This window comes from Oncorhynchus mykiss, chromosome 8, assembly GCF_057628025.1.
Source record: "Oncorhynchus mykiss isolate SJ-2025 chromosome 8, ASM5762802v1, whole genome shotgun sequence".
NCBI lineage: Eukaryota > Metazoa > Chordata > Actinopteri > Salmoniformes > Salmonidae > Oncorhynchus > Oncorhynchus mykiss.
Genome location: NC_143029.1, coordinates 9,869,919 through 9,889,486, shown reverse-complemented (window position 1 = coordinate 9,889,486; position 19,568 = coordinate 9,869,919). Strand labels below are relative to the sequence as shown.

Below are 19,568 nucleotides of genomic sequence, written 5' to 3'. Positions count from 1 at the left end.
AAATTAAAAAATCATTAAACAAAAACTGAAATAATACATTTACATAACTATTCAGACCATTTACTCAGTACTTTGTTGAAGCAACTTTGGCAGCGATTACAGCCTCGAGTCTTGGGTATGACGCTACAAGCTTGGCACACCTGTATTTGGGGAGTTTCTCCCATTCTTCTCTGCAGATCCTCTCAAGTTCTGTCAGGTTGGATGTGGAGCGTTGCTGCACAGCTATTTTCAGGTCTCGCCAGAGATGTTCGATCGGGTTCAAGTCCGGGCTCTGGCAGGGCCACTAAAGGACATTCAGAGACCTGTCCCGAAGCCATTTCTGCATTGTCCTTGCTGCTTATGCTTTGATCACACCGACAGCGTCATTGCGCAAAATAATACGCAGCATCATCTGGATATGTTTGCAACAAAAGTTCAATGTTCACCTTCTGCTCCCATTTCTGTCAAGTCGTCTACTCATACAGTTTGATGTATAGGTTCTATAAATCCAACGTTCTATAAATCCAACGTATGCACCACACCGAACACACTGCAACTGCCTCAGCAATGCAATGCTGCAAGGAAAACACAGGGTTCCATTGGAAATGAATGTAATTCTGGTGTTTCAAAATGCAATGACGCAGTCGGTGTGATAGAAGCGTCAGGGTTGTTGTCCTGTTGGAAGGTGAAACTTCTCCCCAGTCGGAGGTCCAGAGCGCTCTGGATCTCGCTGTACTCTGCTCTGTACATCTTTGCCTCGATCCAGACAAGTCTCAGAGTCTTTAGGTGCCTTTTGGCAAACTCATAGTGGCTACTGTCTGGCCACTCTACCATACAGGCCTGATTGGTGGAGTTCTGCAGAGATGGTTGTCCTTCTGGAAGGTTCTCCCATCTCCACAGAGGAACTGTAGAGCTCTGTCAGAGTGACCATGGGGTTCTTGGTCACCGCCCTGACCAAGGCCCTTCTCCCCCGATTGCTCAGTTTTGCCTGGGCGCCCAGCCAAAAGTTTTGAGAATGACACAAATATTAATTTTCAAAGTCTGCTGCCTCAGTTAGTATGATGGCAATTTGCATTTTTCCAGAATGTTACGAAGAGTGATCAGATGAATTGCAATTAATTGCAAAGTCCCTCTTTGCCATGCAAATGAACTGAATTCCCAAAAAACATTTCCACTGCATTTCAGCCCTGCCACAAAAGGACCAGCTGACATCATGTCAGAAATTCTCATTAACACAGGTGTGAGTGATGACGAGTTCAGCAGACTTTGTGAAAGCAGACTTTGTGAAAATTAATATTTGTGTCATTCTCAAAACTTTTGGCCACGACTGTAGAAAGTCTTGGTGGTTCCAAACTTCTTCCATTTAAGAATGATGAGGCCACTGTGTTCTTGGGGACCTTCAATGTTGCAGAAAGGTTTTGCTTTCCTTCCCCAGATCTATGCCTCGACACAATTCTGTCTCTGAGCTCTACGGACAATTCCTTCGACCTCATGGCTTGGTTTTTGCTCTGACATGCACTGTCAAGTGTGGGACCTTATATAGAGAGGTGTGTGCCTTTCCAAATCATGTCCAATCAATTGAATTTACCACAGGTGGACTCCAATCAAGTTGTAGAAACATCTCCATGATGATCCATGGAAACAGGTGTTAGGGAAGATTCAGAATTTGTTGGTAACATATGTTAGATGTTTTATATTCATCAAATGTGTGTAAGTTAATTCTCATCAGAATGGTATTTTTGTGTTATTCTGTGGTGAGGTTGCAGTTATCTGTTCTATGTCAAAACTAAGTTGCCTGGGCCGCTGAGAGGGGAGAGGTCAAAGTGTCATCATGTGTAAACATATCTTTCACTCTCTACCTTTCCCATAGTGGAGAAAGGAAGGTTGCAGTGTCTGGAATCATTCTATGCTCCCTCTTATGTTGTTTCTATCTTAACCTATAGCCTCACCCTCCTCTCCGTGAGTTTGTCCAGGAGTTTGTATTTAGAGTGGGTTGTATCTAAATGACAATTTGATATATGCCTGTTGATTTGGAGGATTGGCTTATGGTTCTGGGGTTTGGGAAAGGAGACAAAGCTGAACGATGAATTATGTCTATGCTGTCTTATCCTGTGTGTGTGTGTCTTTACTATAAAGGACCTCAGTTACAATGTGGAAGGGGCTCTCAGAGAATTCACTGAGAGACACTGAATTTATCTGAGAGTCACAGGGTTGTGATAGAGCTCATATAATTAAAGATGGACTTTTATAACTAACTCTGACTTGTGTGTGTGGTTTGCTCCCATGATTTGGTAAATAGAGGAAATTTCCACGACACAGGATGCACCTGAGCTCAATTTCAAGTATCACAGCAAAGGGTCTGAATACTTATATAAATAAGGTATTTGTTTTTAAATTTACAAACATTTCCAAAAACATGTTTTCATTTTGTCATTATGGGGTATTGTGTGTAGATTGCAGAGGAAATAGTTAAATTTCATCAATTTTAGAATAAGGATTTAACGGAACATGTGGAAAAAGTCAAGGGGTCTGAATATTTTCCGGTCGCTGTGTCTGCAGACATCACGTTTCTGTATGAAAATGCACTGCCCCATGTTACAACGATCTGTACACAATTCCTGGAAGCTGAAAACGTCTGTTTTTTTTCCCATGGCCTGCATACTCAGACATGTCACCCGTTGAGCATGTTTGGGACGCTCAGGATTGACTTGTACGACAGCATGTTCCAGTCAATACCCAGCAACTTCGTCGTGGGACAACATTACAGAGCCTGATCTACTCACTCTATGTGAAGGTGGTGTTGCGCTGCATGAGCCAAACCGGAAGATCAGAAAACCAGTCACGCCCCTACCTTAAGGTATCTGTGACCAACAGACCTATATCTGTATTACCAGTCAATTGACTGATGTCCTTATATGGACTGTAACTCAGTAAAATCCTTGAAATGGCACTTTTTTTTGTTCAGTATAACTCTCAGTACACATACAGCATTGCAGACTATTAGGCAATCGGCTCAAACACAAATTTCCTGTTTCACTAAGGTTCCAGATGCCAAAAACCTCAAGGTGATCAGTACATGTAGGGAAGGGCCATCCGCTAAGAGTCAGATGAAAGCCTTGGCTCGAGAAAAACAATTGTCAACTCCATTTTCATCATAGTCACAGCAATTGATTAAATTTTTTTTTTAAATCTGTGGGTTGCTCCTGTCTGGTCTTGGTGGTTCTCTTTGGTCATCATTGAAATAGTCCAGGTTATCAATTTGTCTAAGGTCAACATTCATTAATCTAGTTAAACCTGTCTTTGGCTAGGTTTGATTTAAACCGTCACTTCTAGATTATCATCCTCCTGGAAATCACTTTAAAATGTAGACTAGGGCAAATCCAAGAACATTTTAAACCTTGTCTGAGAAATTCCATTTCAGTAAAAAAATAAAAGTTCAATTTAGTCTAGGATTAATCTGTGTCCATGAAACCTCCCCTTGGAGCCTAGTGCCAAATGGACGCCAAGTATTTTCACAGGCAGTTAACAGTAGGATGTTTTACAACTTTATTTGGTCATTTATGTTCCATTTTCATTCTCACATTGCCTAAGAATATCCAAGACGGGTTAAGGACTTCACAGCTCAAGATCATAACCTGAACTGTAAACTACAGTAGCAGCCATTTTATGCCACTATGCCCATACTCATCATATTGGTGTGATAACTACACGCTTTGAAGAGGAAATGGCACCAGTCAAAATTCATGGTCAGCTTTGGTCCTTAATTCAGTACGCCAATACCGGATCTCCCCTTGGAACCATAGAGGGGGACCTGAAACTGTTTAACTTCAGAAACGACAATCTATATGCAGCAAACATTCTTTAATTGATTGGAGGCAAAATACACAGAAAACAAATGCAGTGCATTTAGTGCTGTAGTATAAACCACAAAATACTCTCCACCCATATAGAAACATCACTCCATCTAGCGATCTTGATAAAACAGCCGCAAAGTAAATAGACTCATCTGGTAAAGCTGGAAGGTAGTGGGGGAATTGGGGGGCATGCAAAATTGATGTTCCAAAACTGGTCGGTGGAGGCTTGTTTTGTTTCTAGATGGCGTCGATGTCAAGGTCGTCCTCTTCCTCAGCGGGCTTCTCTGGTGTCACAGTCTCCACTTTCAGCTCGCGGGCAGAGGACGAGTAGACCACCTGGGAAAGCGAAGTGGGGGGGAGGGGTTGAGGGAAATGTTAATTGGGTGTTAATCGAGACACTCCGGCACCACTCATTTCTCACCAGGATGCACAATAAACAGAACGGTTAGATAGAAATGTATTGAGTAGAAAAGACAAGTGCTCTGCCATGCAGAGTTGGGCATCATGTCAGCTCTACACCCATCTGAATAGATCCATGGACAGGGATCATTTGCATTTCAGTGCCGTAACACCAAACCTACGTCTTTGTGAATGACCGTCTTCAGGTAAATCAGCTGTAGCAATAAGTCATTACCTCCACGTTATCATCTTCCTCCTCATCCGCGCCGCTGCCCTCGCTCTCCTCTTCTGCCTCCTTAAGCCACTTGACGAAGGGTGCAGCCTTGGCGTGGATCTCTTTGGCCAGCTCTTTGGACACGTACTTCTTGGACACCTGAGACACACAGGATTGATGTGTTAAGAGGTAGCATGTGAGATGACTTGTAAGTCTCAGGTTCTAGTGTAGATTACCGGCTTTGAAAAGATTGGTTTAATATGTAAAATATCTTGGACGAGGCGTGTCTAACAAAATACATTCTCTCAAATGACACCGACCTAGATGAATAACAAAATGTTCCATCCTATTATCTCAGTTAGCCCTGATGGTCATCCTAGTTACCTTCTCAGCCCAGGCCAGGATGACATCCTCCTCAAGCAGGTCGGCGTCGTACAGGTCTTTGAGGACGATGGGCACGCGGGGCAGAAGCTGGGTCTGGTGAAGCTTCACCAGACACTCAAAGCCCCCCAGGAGGTACTTCTGGGCCTTCTTGTTGTTGTGGGTAAACTAGACACCAGAGAGGAGATTGAGCACAAATCTATTTCCACAATAATTTTGTTGAGGTTATGCCAAACAATTAGTGTGACAGAACTGACCAGTTTGAGTTACGGCACAGAGCTAAGAGATGAAGGAGCCAGAACAGACACAGTAAAGCGAAGTGGGACTCACTCTGAGGAAGTGTCGTTTGTACTTCTTGATCTGGTCACGGATGTTCTCGTCCATCAGCAGCTCTGTCAGGATCAGCGGGGCCGTGTCCTTCACGTCCAGACGCTCCGCCTCCGCCAGGATCTCTTTATCCGAGGAGTCGACGGCACCATCTTCCTTCTTTTGCTGTGGAGGGAGTGACAAGAGGTGAGAGCCACCCAGAGACGTCTCACACAAACAGTTACAAGGACCTCTTCATCTCTTTTATTTCATTCTTATACAACTGATAAGAGTCAAATTTTTTTTTAAATCAACAGAGACTTGTCCAAAAGGCAGTAACAATGGTGCATTTGCACTCTGCTTAGTGCATGTTTATTTCCCAGACAAAATAGCCATAATACCTGGATGTAGCAAACAGTCTGGGATGAGAATAGTCTCGAGTTTATAGGCGGAACACAAGACTTGGATGAGCGAGGCACCCCGTCACCTCCGTAACACTCTTAAGGTCACTACTGTGACCGCAGTAAATAGAATTGGTACGACACGAGCAGAGGCAAATCTGAACTAAAGCCGTGGGGGGTTGTTTCCATGCAAGGCCCGGGGTCTTCAAATATGCAAGCGAGCAATAAGCAAGGCAGAGCGTGTTGAGTTGACAGGGCCCAGGTAAAACAGAAATGGGTTCGTTTCTGGACAGGGTCCTCCTGAGTCTGACCTTGACAAAGTTGTAGAAGAGGTTGACCCTCTCTTCCAGGGGTTTCTCCAGGTCCTCGCTGAGGGTCAGGTTCTTAGCATGCGCGCTGATCTCCTCCATTCGGCGCTGCTGGGCCTCCTCTGTCGTCTCCTCCCCCCAGTCCTGGTCATCATCGTCACCGTCCTACAGCAAATCCATCACATTTCATTTAGAACGGTGCTTTTGAAAATAAGACAGTCAGCGCTACACAGTGGAAACTATTCCCATGAGGCTGAACGCTACAGAGAAACAAGAACAAGGAGATAATGGAGACAGGTTGCATTTAATTCCAGAAAGCTGTCCATTCAATACCCTTCATGGATCGAAGACAACTAGATAAGAAAGAAAAAGCTCTACCTAGAGCCTAGAAAACAGCTCTACCTAGACCCTAGGACCCTGCTTTCACCTATCCAGTTCTATCAGAAGTGTGAAGGATGATACTGAAACTTCTCCAGGTCAAGGTAGATCAAGCACCCCTCAGGTTTCTGCCGATGCTTTGAGGTCTGGCTGGCCACTGAGGCGATGAAGTGCTGGTACTCACCACAGCATCAGGGGCGTCTATGTCGTTGTGGTTGGAGGCTTCTCCATCACTGGAGCCGTTCTCCTTGTCCTTCTTCTTGCTCTTCTTCTCCTTCTTCTTGACAGACCCAGTGTCCTCTATTTGCAGAGAGAGAGAGAGAGAACGGCAGTAAGTCAGGACAGACAACTTATAATTTCTCGATGCCTTGTTTCTGACATTTACCCGACTGGAGAATGGTTCTTCAGTGTAATAAATTCAACAAACATACAGCCTTGGATGACTTGAGACAGTGCCAAGAAGTGCTGTGAGAACAGGTGCCACAGCAGACACTGCCCTCTGAGGATACTGCAATGCTCACTGCTGCTCATCTTTGACTCATGACAATGACTCATGTTAAAAAAAAAAGGTGCATTGCGTAAGATTTCAGCAGCAAAATAGCACCCAACATGACTCATCTAGTGCCTTAAGTTTCTTGTGACCCATCAGACAAACTAATCCTGTGCCTAGTAGCAAAACAATAGCTGTGTTCACATGTGGTTTAAAAATGAAGGACATAGCATGTCTGGCATTGTTTTTAAACCAAGCCCACATTGAACAAGCCTCAGCCTGAACAACCCTGTACAGTACATTCTGAAATTTCCAGATTGTCAAAGAACAAATTAAATGAATGGAATTTCCAGAATGGCAATGCTGGGAAAGTATGCATGTCCGACAAAGCAGTGTTCCTGAAAGAACTAAATAAGAATTAATATTTAAGAGTCGTAGCTTCCGTCAGAAAGCATCGGAACACGGTCTGGCTCACCTGGTGGGTTCCTGAGGATGAACGTGCAGAGCTTGTGTCGCGTGTCCAGCATGCCCCTGTAGCCGCAGGCCTTGCAGGAGTTCCCAATGGTTTGTTTTTTGGCGTTGATGTGCTGAAGGACAGAGAAACAAGTCAATCTTCAGTATGGTCTTATTAGTACTCAAGAAGCATAGCCTAAGCGGTAGCCAAAGCAACAATTGGCTTTTTTTTTTTCTCTTCTCGTAGCTAATCTTGTTAAGTTGGGTAGCAAAAAATATGCAGATGTGTGCATAACGTACGTAGGATGGCCAGTTTGAGAAGCTAATTGTGTTCTTGCTGTTAACACCTTTATGATCCCAATATTCTGTTTAATATCATCCCTGAAAATTAAATGGTGCTCAAGTACCATTGCTCTATGGGCCAGCTGCACAGACCTAGATCAAGCATGGCCTTGGGACTTGATAATTGAGCAGACAGCTAACGGCATTGTTCTAGACAGTGTAATACAGTATGATGTCTCGGTCGGCAAACACTGTCCTCTACTATAGTGCTTGAGGGCAAGGCCTACTGTAGAAAACCAATGAATAATGCAAGTGGTTCGTTCCTGTTCTTAGAATAGACTGCATTCACTTCATTCCAAAGGGACGCGACCAGTCTGTGACAGGCGTATGAATAAGCCCAGTGTGGCCAGGAAAGATGTGCACGGATCCTGTGTCAGTTTATGATTGGTTTAGGGGGATGAGACTTCGCTAGTAACATTATTCTCAACATCTGAACCTAATCGAGCATCTGATGCAAGATTTTAGTTCTCGGTTTTCGAGATGAATCAAAGTTCATCTGACCTATTCTATACATTGCCATTGGGAATGTTTCAGGCCCTGATGAACAAGCACCTTGCCGCCTCCACAGATACGCAAGGTGTCAGCAGGCCCCAGACTGACTGCAGCATCCTGAGCCCCATGGAGAGATCATGCGACACCTCCAGGAAGTGCCTGGATCGCTGCAGTGCAGGGGACGGAAAAACACAACGCCACGTCGGGGAAACACTGATTTTCTATCAAATTAGGGTCATCCATTGACCAGTATAGCTTGTCTATCTAATGCTGTGCTAATCCTCTATGAGGACAACTTTAAACATATTATAGGAGATATGCATCTATCAAACAGCAATACCCCTCACGCAAGGTTTAGAACCTGACAATTCGGTATCAATACATTGGATTTCTAGTCAGCTCTGACATAAGAACCCCTGCCAACTAAACAGTGTCAGCCAGCCACAGTTAACCGCTGAAAGCTGTGGAATGAGTCACTGTGCACATTCCATCCGGTCATCTGTAACAGCACTGGAGTTCTCTCGGCAAAGCATCCGTGCATCGACTCGTGATGCAGGCCCTGCCTAGACATGCCCCGCTGCAGAACAGAACCCCCATGGCTGCGCAGACCGGTGACAGTGCTGACCTAATTACAATAGAAACCTGTCCTGTCAGCGAAAACACAACACAGAGGGGTGTGGTGGGACCATCGAGTTCCCCCCTCCCTCCCTGTTGGGACAAGACAACACAGAGGGGTGTGGTGGGACCATCGAGTTCCCCCCTCCCTCCCTGTTGGGACAAGACAACACAGAGGGGTGTGATGTGACCATCGAGTTCCCCCCTCCCTCCCTGTTGGGACAAGACAACACAGAGGGGTGTGGTGGGACCATCGAGTTCCCCCCCCCCTCCCTGTTGGGACAAGACAACACAGAGGGGTGTGATGGGACCATCGAGTTTCCCCCTCCCTCCCTGTTGGGACAAGACAACACAGAGGGGTGTGGTGGGACCATCGAGTTTCCCCCTCCCTCCCTGTTGGGACAAGACAACACAGAGGGGTGTGGTGGGACCATCGAGTTCCCCCCCTCCCTCCCTGTTGGGACAAGACAACACAGAGGGGTGTGATGGGACCATCGAGTTCCCCCCTCCCTCCCTGTTGGGACAAGACAACACAGAGGGGTGTGGTGGGACCATCGAGTTCCTCCCTCCCTGTTGGGACAAGACAACACAGAGGGGTGTGGTGGGACCATCGAGTTCCTCCCTCCCTGTTGGGACAAGACAACACAGAGGATACCAAGTCCAGCAGAAAGGGCTGTTTGGATGACGAAAAAACAAAGCAAATACCAAAAAGGAAGCTCCAGCATGTCACACTGCACCTGCAAAACAGTGGATTTGGTATCTAAAAGGAAGCTCCAGCATGTCACACTGCACCTGCAAAACAGTGGATTTGGTATCTAAAAGGAAGGGAACCCGGTCAGTCCTGGTTGGATCTAGGAAAAGAGTACGGCCAAAAGCTAAAATGGAGTGATAGTGCAGTGCGTGCCCCCCCCCCTTAATTCATTCGATAGCAGAGGGCGGGTCAGTTTCAATGAAGTCTTTTCCAGGATCTGACAAATGCGAGGAAAATCTTTCCATACTATTTACCAGGTCAGTTTCAGGATTGTCACATTCGGGACACAGCACAAACTTGCGGATGAATCCGTCCAGCATGTCCTGCAGCTTGTTCGCTTCGTGCGACCCATTGACGATGAAGCGGTCGTTCTTGGCGTCAAACTGGGTCTGGGCACCCAACTCACAACCAAAGAACTTGGTGGGATCTGGATAAGGAGAACAAGAAATAAAATGTCAGTTTACTTTGTCCAAATATGATCAGATTAAAGCTTTTACCTTCCTCATTAGGTTGGAGAGCTTGCCTTATTGTATTTTGTGCCGACGTTCGTAGCCTCACCTCTTTCCTACAGATGAAAGGTGTTCCAACATATTGCCATGTCAAAATGAGTCCACATCCCACAACATCAGTTGTGTAGATTGGCCACATCCCCCAATCCAAAATGAATGGAAAAGATAAGCAGCATTTAACTTCCAGATTTGCTGTGCTCATCTTTTCCATTCATTTTGTGTTGATGCCACAGGTCTATAGCCCAATCTACACCACACCATATTGTGGGACCTGGACTCATCTTGATGTCAAGACTATATCCAAAAATCATCCAATAAACTTTAAATGTGGAGTGCCATGTCCCCTTTTAACCTATCGTTAGATGACTGGGCACAATGTAGGGAACAGAGAGAGGCATTTACAAGTACTAAAAACTATTCCAAACTATTCACAACCTCGTGAAATAGATGTCAATCTAGTCGCTCAGACCATTGCCCAAAAGGCCGGGGTGTGTTCAGCAGGACAATGTTGTGGAACATTCAGATAGAAAATGGCCTGTTATAAATAAACGTGGCATTTCTACCTGCAAAAGTTGGACAACATTTGGCTACTGAAGGTGTCCCTTGGAACGGAGGTGGTGGGGGGGGGGGTATACTTACAGGTGGGAGGCCTATTCAGAGACTTGGCAACGTCAGTCATGTTGACTATAACAGTCTTTATACCATTCCCCTTGCCTTCCACCTGGAGGATGAGACATGAGAAACAACATTAGTTGAAGACATTTTTTTTATTTTACCTTTATTTAAACTAGGCAAGTCAGTTAAGAACAAATTCTTATTTTCAACGATGGCCTATTAACAGTGGGTTAACTGCCTTGTTCAGGGGCAGAACGACAGATTTTGACCTTATCAGCTCAGGGATTTGATGTCGCAACTTTTCGGTTACTAGATCCAACGCTCCAACCACTAGGCTACCTGCCGCCCCTTCCAACTGGATCACATTCTGACAGCGTAAAATCCCTTTGAACGTGCACCACCAATCAAGATGCTCCTCACGTGTGAGACATTTACGTAACATTTTGTAAACCATTTTGTAACCTTTTTATTTAACTAAGCAAGTCAGTTAAGATCAAATTCTTATTAACAATGACGGCCTACACTGGACAAACCCAGACGACGCTGGGCCAATTAAGCGTCGCCCTATGGGACTCCCAATCATGGCCGAATGTAATGCAGCCTGAAATGATGTCTTTCAGAGGAAATCTCCTTCTGTGTCTTAAGAACAAGTTAACCTGCAGTTAAGCTATGGGTGGCCTTATTCTCTTGCCTCAAGCACTGAAATGGATTGGTTAGGTTTCTATCATATTGATTTCCTTTATTTTATTGCGGGAAACATGGGAATGAAGCTTTGACTATTGGGACATCCCTAGGACACTGGACTAGTTGTGCTCTGGTCACTGACCAAACCCTCAATGGGAACAACTCAACTGTTCCAAGGAAGACATTTCCCCTAACCACAGGTCTAGAATCAGATCCTGACCTCCAAACCATTAGGGATGACAGTGACTCCGGTCAACTATGACCCCGTACTCACCTTGGCGATTATACGGGGCATCTTGTATCGGTAGAACTGATCCAACACGCTGCGGTTGACATTGACGGACATGGTGGCTGGCCGCAGGCTTTATCAGTACGATAGAAAGATCTTGGACTGCAAATTTTTGGTATCCTCTGTCTGGCGAAGATGGGATGACATAAACGACTGGAAGAGGGTTCGGGCTCGGACATGAAAAAGGTCTTGCCAATGAGGCTGCAAGCTCCGCGCTTGTAGGTTAAGTTCACCCCACACAGGTTCCAACAGCTGCGCAACAGCTCTGAGAAGAGAGGGGGGGGGGAAAGACTTTTGATCGGTGGAAGACATCACAGCAAAGAATGAATGTTAGTACATTTATACTATCTTGTGAGACCGGTACTAGACATGATTCCCTATTGGCGTCCCACCCTTGCCCCAAGGTCACTTATCTGTGGTGAACACCTGCCAAAAGGCGTAACCTCAACTGTATGTTCTTGCGCGATATTCCAAATGACTATTGCGAGAATAATTTTTATATGAGCGTTTAGGTCCGCTTGTTTCCATGTCTTTTTGGTCTCGTCTCCTTTGCGCCTTCCCATTTACACCAGAGATCTGTATATAATGACGAGATGCTCATGTCTCCGCCCTAACAATTCAAGTTATTGTCCCAAAGACAAGCGACAATAGAAATACATTGGGGATTATTTAGGACAGACTTCAGCGAGTGAAACCTCGTGCATCGCATCTTCTGCCACACACAAACTCCCAATAAAAATATATCACTTCCACCTCACTATTTACATTAGGTTTAGTCCAACAGACAAAAATATTAAGATTTGTCAAAATGGACACATTTTACTGTAAAAGAGAAGTTAACCTTCCTTCTAACAATACTCTTATTGTGTCTCAACTCTTCAATTAGCACACAGAGCAGACACTACAAAAATGAACATTGATTCTGGAAAATGCTCAGTTTGTCACACCTGGCATTACAGTACCACATACTACTAGCTAGCTGTCTAGTCAGTGATTTATAAAAGATGTCCAACAAGCATTATTCTGAGAAAGGTAGGCCACTTGATTTCAACATCTGAACAAAGTGAAGAGGCTGTTCAAACAGTTGGATACAGAAGGGTGTGTTTACAACAATTCCACAGTTCTTCCTTGTTAGCTAGCTAATAGATCCAACTTGGTTAAACTTGAAATATAAAAGATTAGCTGGCTACTTGCTAGCATGTAGGCTTGTGCTGAGAGTGTTTGAGACCTGTGCTCATTTTATATAAATGCACAATACAAGAAGTTATTCATTAGTTCTGGTTAAATTAACAAAATAGGCATTTTAATACAGACTTGAATGCCATCTGTTTTTTTTTGCCATCAGTTTACACTTTGGATAAAATTATTAAATTAATGAGTCTTGTGGAAGGCTTATATTTATCCTTGGTATAATTTCACAAGCCCTAATTTCATTAGATTATTACTGACTGTTTGTAATGAAGTTTAATAGTAGAACGTTTATTTAGAGAAATAAACACATTGTGAATCGCCCTGAAGAGTGAAAAAAAAAGAGTAGATCTTTAGGCCATATCGCCCGCCGTAGGTTATATCCCATCATTTAGGATAGTACTGAAGTAGCCATTACTTATTTTTTTTACGTGAAAAGTACGAATATAGCTTATTTTTCGAATCTTCTTCCAAAAAAAACACAATGTACAAGTTAATTTGGAAAATAATAAACTGGCCTACAAACAGTAGTATCATGTGGTTAGCTATGCCATTGTAGCTTGCCAACACTAACCATAGGAAAATGCACACATATCTATTACTCAAACATATGGCATATGAATCATATAACGTACGTGCACTACAGTGAGTTTCAATATAAACCTAACACGTCAATTCCACTATTGGTACGAAAATATAAAATTGCCAATATTAGCTAACATTATCACTATTAAATCATGGCACATGTAATAGGCAAGAATGGGGTTTGAGAAGCAAACCAGGCCTCGGTTGAGCAATGTGCTGCAGAGTGCGTCATTCAGAGGAACAGTACGCGAGGGGAGGAAGACGCCATCTTGGCCCACCTACGAGGCGCATTCACCGTAAGAACATGCTGTAAATAAATGCAGCACGAAATGCCACACAGTAATTAAAGTATAATTGAGTTTAAAATACCTTTCCCATCCGTCGCTCCTGTCGTCCGGGTACTCACCGTTTTCGCAAAACAAAGACATAAACACACCGCTGGTCGCCCAGAGACGCAATAAAGTGTTGTGTGGATGAGCAGTAACGTTAGGGTTGTGGAGAACAAGCGGCACTGCAACAGTGCCGAAAGAGCAGTCCGACCTTACGGTGGAGGGTACTAGAGCCCGCAGAGAAAACTCGAGACGCCCAAAAATGGGGTATCTGGAATAAACCAAAAAGGGACACTCAAATCAGTACAAAATGACAGGTGTCAGCTGTAATAACTAGTTAACATTAGCCAATGACTATAACATATGGAAGCCACAGAAACGTTAACTAACCTAGTTATAGTTGGCCAATTTTTTTTTTTATACAAGTTGATTTGCTCTGTTACCCTTGAATATTTGCTGAATAATTAACATAAAATATATATATATATTTTTTAAAGGTCATCTAGCTTAGTCATCATTGCGCTTCAAACTTGCTTCGACTCACCTCCAGAACGTTCTCAGTCGGTTCTTGCAACGCCACTGTAATGTAGCTGTCAATCTACACCAGCTCCGTCACTACTTACGCCCATTTTGTACGACGTCACTTAAAATGGCAACTTTTTACTCGTTTATTTGGGTGCCAATCATTGTTGGCTGAGACGCAATCTCACGAGCTCGCGACAGTAAAATTGATGGGGGAAAAAATATGAATGAAAAATGAGGACACTTGTTCAATTGGATGAGATCCCTACATTTTGAGGACAGGTTCATTTATATTATGCGGTGGCTTTTCTGTCTCCAGGAAATATCAGTTAATATCAGTTATCAGTTCTTATTAAGTGTCAAATGTGGATTCCAACAAGCTTTACATATAATGTCAGGTGTCCTTTACCTTAAAAACATCGAAATATGCACACTGAAAAGGAATTTTATGCATTTTAAACACTTTTTTGTCACTGGATGTAGGCGTTTTTGCCATGTCCCCAGGTGTTATCAACTTCCACAAGAAATATACAATCAAATAATCAAAGTTAAAAAAAAATATTTCTTAATTGTTTTAGTCCTATTTAAAGTATATTTCATAAAGAAAGTTTTTTTTCCTCATCATTATTGTGTTTATTATTTTTATTTAATATGTTCTGTGTGTCCCTGATATCCCTTTCCACCCTGTTGGCTTGTTGTAATTCTCCATGTAAGAAAACAGCCCTTTGTGGCAATGACAGCACATTCAGGAAGTGTCATAATGTCTTTGGTGGGAAAGCTATGGTGCAAAGCTAAATACAAATGAACTCTCAGTTGTATCTATTTGTCATGTTGTTAGTCTGTATGTCCCACTCATAAATGTCCATCCTGTTAGGCAAAAAAAATAAAAAAAATCTAGATGTTAAAATATGTTTGATAGAGAAGTTAAAATCCTGTTCAAGTGTTCACTGTTTTACTAGGTCAGTCTTGCTCACTCACAGAGCTATGGCTAATTTATGCTCAAAATGTCCACCCTGTTAGGTTCCACCCTGTTAGGGTTATGCACCTAACAAATTGGAAAATGCACCAAAAATGTGTTTATAGTGCCTGAGCTCGACCAATTATGTTTTTCTGAAAATCAAGCATGTCATTTTTCTGATAGTCTTTTTTTTAGTATTCTATCATTCATTCCTATAGAAATAATTTGGTAGAGAACTAGCCCTGATGCACTTAAGAGTTTTTACACTGTTTTTACATTGTGCTGGACTCTGTAAAAAAAGAAAGAAACACTGTAAAAACTCTCTTGGTTGCTTTGAAGCTAGGAGAGAGCATGCACATGTTAAAGTATAACATATGAGAGAGTGCTTACGCGGTGGCTCAGTTACTTCTTTTAAACTGTATGTAAACTGCAATACATCTCTTTGTGGTGGCACGTATAATGGTCAGTCGGCCTGGGCAGAGAGGGCTGCATACAGGCCGAAGTCTCTGGACATGTTTTCAGCCACTGTAGTAAAAAAACAAATACAGCTCTAGCAGGGTGTGAGGCCAGGGGACAGATTGCTAAAGCATGTGGAATGCTGGTCTGAATAGAGTGGACCACTGGCAACCTTTCTGGATTACCTGTGGAATTATTGTTGGGGGTGGAGAGTGGAGGCTGAGTTGTTGTTGACCACTGAAATCTGGGGCAACCTAGTTCAACAGTGAGCAAAGCATTTAACCCTTACTGACCACCAAAATTAAGATTATAGCCTCCCTCATGTGTAGTGTATATAAGAATAATATGCTATGCTTCATAGTTACAATTTGTCTTACTTCCTTTTCAGGGTACAGTATGCCCACAGGCACAGTCCACACCACAGCTTTGTTGACAGGACCTGGTTCACTTTGAAAATATTAATTTACTGAGTGTGGTGCTCAGTTATGCCATTGTGCACTTTAACAAAAAAATATTGCCTGTTCAACAACATGTTGGCGGAATCGTCTGGCGAACACTCCACCAAGTCAAGCATTCACACCGTGCCATCATGTGAGCTTAATTGACATTTCAAACTGTTCCACAATCCACAGCGGTTGGGTTCAGCAACTGCACTAAAAAGCAAACTGGGGTCATTCATTTGATTGCATGCTGCTGCTGGCTCTATGGAAAAAAAAGCTGACTTTACTACTTTTAAAACCTGCCAGACGTACGGTTCATCTACTCTATGCCAATCAGATCCTCCCTTCAGGGTTGGAATTGGTGTGACCTCAGTTTAACCTTTCACCTCACCTCATGTCAGAAATAGACTTGCAACCCAAAATGGAAACTCAAGAGTGTGAAGGCAAAGCGACACTCAAAAGATGAACAGATAGGACAATCAAATGAGATTTCAATTAACTTGACAAAATCAAACTGTGAATAGTAATAAACACGTTTTATTTGGCTAATGGATTGAAAACAATGAAGAAAGTCAGTCTTTCCAACTGATATCTATATAGGTACATGTCAAATCTGTCTGATTTACAAGAATACATTTGTCAGGCCACACCCCTATGCACATTAATTGGTTCGTAATGGCCACATTCGAGCTAAAAATCTTATCATATTTATCTACTCCTTGGACTATAGATGCTGTATGCTATTGTCTACCATCTACAACAACATCTTCTTTCACTAAAATGAAAAATACTTTTACTAACATAGCTTACATAGATTTTACTTATATAGTCTACTAAAGAAAATCAGACCTATCCATACTAGGCTATTATTAAACTGCTTCAGTTTCTGTTCATCTTAAATTCTACATCTAACACACCTCCTACTTCCATAACAAATATTTGTAGACGGCTGAAGCAAGCACACACATTTTCTTTAGGACATTTAACCTTTCTAGTTGTAAAGTATGTATTTTTTCAGTTCATTACATATGTAGGATCTTAATTTGATCCCTCTGTTGCAGGATAACTTTCCTGCAATGGAGGGAATTTAACTTGCGGTTTAAAAAGGCTTCTGAAGTTTGAAATTTCCAATTTGAAATTTCAGACTTGATTTTCCCTTACGAAAAATGTATCAACCCGAACAAAAATCTCCACATAAAAATTATAATTTCTTGTTGCTGGAGTTTTTTTTCTTCCTGATGTAGCAAACTGGGCTCAAATTAAGATCCTACATCTGTATGCAATTACTGTAATCATGTCTACATATAGTCATATCAAAGTTCCTGGCCACCTTGGTTAGCGTACACTGCGCCCAGCCCGCCACAGGAGTCGCTGGTGCGCGATGAGACATGGACACCCCTACCGACCAAGCCCTCCCTAACCCGGGCGACGCTAGGCCAATTGTGCGTCGCCCCACGGACCTCCCGGTCGCGGCCGGTTACGACAGAGCCATCAGGGACTCTGATGGCACAGCTGGCGCTGCAGTACAGCACCCTTAACCACTGCGCCACCCGGGAGGCCCTTCAAAGTTCCTTTCTGTGTCAATGAAAGTATCTTAACAGATGGTCCAAAACCAAAATGGATCCCATGCTGAAATCCAAGCCCAGGATAGAGGGGCTGAGTGAATTTGGTCTGGACTCTGTGGAGGAGGGTCATTGTATCAGAGACGTTGTAAAAGGACAGAGTACCTGCCTTGTGGTCTAGGTACACTCCTACTCTGGAGGAGTAGGGGACACGTATGGCAGTCTTTTTATCATTGTGGTAGAAAGAACAGCCCGAGTGAGAGCAGATTAAACACCAGGATTGATCATTCTGTCCAAACAAACACTCCTCTCTGCATTTCCTGCTGATGCCTTTATATGAGACAGCTATATAAACCCCAAACCCTCTCCACTCAACCTCCCAGTAGCAGGCTCCAGACAGACCCTTGCTACATAGGACCTGTGGGTGTGAGGTAAATCTGTCTGGATGGTCAGGATAGGACTCGAACCTAGAACTCCATGTCACCTTTCTGTTCCCCTCAGATAGACACAGACGGTTATGTACTGTGTTGGGATCCAATGTAAGCTGATCCAGTCCAGGTACCTTGGTCATTTCCTTCTTAAATACATCTTCTAGTTGCTTTTTCAGCCCAGAGAGTAATGTCTTTACACCCTCAAAGGAGATGCTTTGGTTGACGGTGATGATCTCAGATCCAGGAGGGTCAGAGAGAGACTGGAAACTCTGGAGGAAATGGATATGATCCTCTGTGTTTGAGAGCTGCTCCAACTCAGCGTCTCTCCTCCTCAACTCAGCGACCTCCTGCTTCAATTGCTCCAGGAGTTCTTCAGCCAGAATCACTTCAATCTTCTCCTGGGCTCTGATCAACTCCTTCACCTCAGAGCAACTTCGTTCAATGGAGCGCATCAGCTCAGTAAATATCCTCTCAGTGTCCTCTATCGCTGCCTGAACAGAGAACTTGAGTGACTTCATAGACTGTCTCACCTCCTGCATCTCCTTCTCTCTCTTCTGGATTCTCTGCTGGGACTTCTGCCTTTTGTTCTCCAACTGCCTTTGTTTCTCAGTCCTTTCTGCTGCAACTGAGACTGTATCGTGGCCTTTATGTTCATCTAATAAACACTGATAACAGATAAACTGCTGATCGGTGCGGCAGTAAACCTCTAACAGTTTGTCATGACGAGAGCAGATCTTCTCTTGTAGTTGTGTGGAGGCTTTGATCAGCTTGTGCTTCTTGAAAGCAGGAGATTCATGGTGAGGCTGGAGGTGAGTCTCACAGTAAGAGGCCAGACACCCCAGGCAGGACATGACGGCTTTGAGTTTTCTCCCAGTGCAGAAGTCACACTCCACATCTCCAGATCCAGCATAATAGTGAACTGGAGAAGCAACTTCAAGTCTTTCCTTCAGTTTTTCCACTAATTCAGCCAGCAGAGTGTTTTTCCTCAGAACTGGTCGAGGAAAAAATCTTTCCTTGCACAGTGGGCAGCTGTAGACACCCTTCTGATTATCCTGATCCCAGTAACCCTTCATACAGCCCATGCAGTAGCTGTGCCCACAGGGAATAGTCACTGGATCCTTCTGTGTATCCAGACAAATAGAACAACTGATCGAGTCCATAGCTTCTGCCATTTTGCCGCACTCACTTCCTGGTTCTGTGTGTGAGCATGTGCACTCTGAACCTCTAGAGGGTGTGGTGTTGGATAGAGGCCAAGAAGAGATTAGCTCTGATTGGAGAGACAAAATTCCACACCCCTTATAATACATTCAAAATGTCTTCTTCTTATCTCTGGTAACAGAATAAATGTTTTATTATTTTAAGCAAATCTTAGTTAGGGTGCTGAGTCAAGGCCTCAGACCTAAGTCAACTAATGTCCCAGGTATGTAAGCTACTTTTGTAAGGGATCTCGTCCTCCTCTTCTGAGGAGGAGAAGCGAGAAGGATCGGAGGACCAAAACGCAGCGTGGTAAGTGTCCATAATGTTTATTTTAAAACAAACTGAACACTACGAAATACAAAACAATAAACGTGAAATGAACGAAACAGTCCCGTGTGGCGACAAACACTGACACGGAAGATAAAAACCCACAACTCAAA

The 19,568-nt window shown here is 43.5% G+C and overlaps 1 protein-coding gene and 1 pseudogene across 5 annotated transcripts; both read right to left on the bottom strand.

The window, feature by feature from the left end:
• Nucleotides 1-3,501: 3,501 nt before the first annotated feature.
• LOC110529333 (eukaryotic translation initiation factor 5) lies at nt 3,502-14,216 on the bottom strand. Of its 5 annotated transcripts, none has more exons than XM_036984695.2 (12): nt 14,107-14,216; nt 13,603-13,833; nt 11,446-11,725; nt 10,512-10,593; nt 9,618-9,790; nt 7,186-7,297; nt 6,405-6,520; nt 5,846-6,007; nt 5,158-5,319; nt 4,831-4,995; nt 4,468-4,605; nt 3,502-4,169 (listed from the first exon to the last, which is right to left on the bottom strand). In XM_036984695.2, the coding sequence occupies exons 3-12, from the start codon at nt 11,515-11,517 to the stop codon at nt 4,071-4,073; spliced, it is 1,281 nt and encodes a 426-aa protein (XP_036840590.1). In that variant the 5' UTR covers nt 11,518-11,725; nt 13,603-13,833; nt 14,107-14,216; the 3' UTR covers nt 3,502-4,070. The 5 variants fall into 5 exon arrangements, with proteins under 5 accessions (XP_036840590.1, XP_036840591.1, XP_090098640.1 ...); XM_036984696.2 differs by having other exon boundaries at nt 13,640-13,833; XM_090242514.1 differs by having other exon boundaries at nt 13,953-14,132.
• Nucleotides 14,217-17,991: 3,775 nt separating this feature from the next.
• Nucleotides 17,992-19,251, bottom strand: LOC110529332 (E3 ubiquitin/ISG15 ligase TRIM25-like; annotated as a pseudogene).
• Between the last annotated feature and the right edge of the window lie 317 nt (nt 19,252-19,568).

Coding starts and splice junctions, on each gene's coding strand:
- LOC110529333 (XM_036984695.2), bottom strand. CDS start 11,517: ATGTCCGTCAATGTCAACCGCAGCGTGTTGGATCAGTTCTACCGATAC. Junction 10,594..11,445: donor TGCCCCGTATAATCGCCAAG/GTGAGTACGGGG, acceptor CTCATCCTCCAG/GTGGAAGGCAAGGGGAATGG. Junction 6,521..7,185: donor CATCCTCAGGAACCCACCAG/GTGAGCCAGACC, acceptor CTCTGCAAATAG/AGGACACTGGGTCTGTCAAG.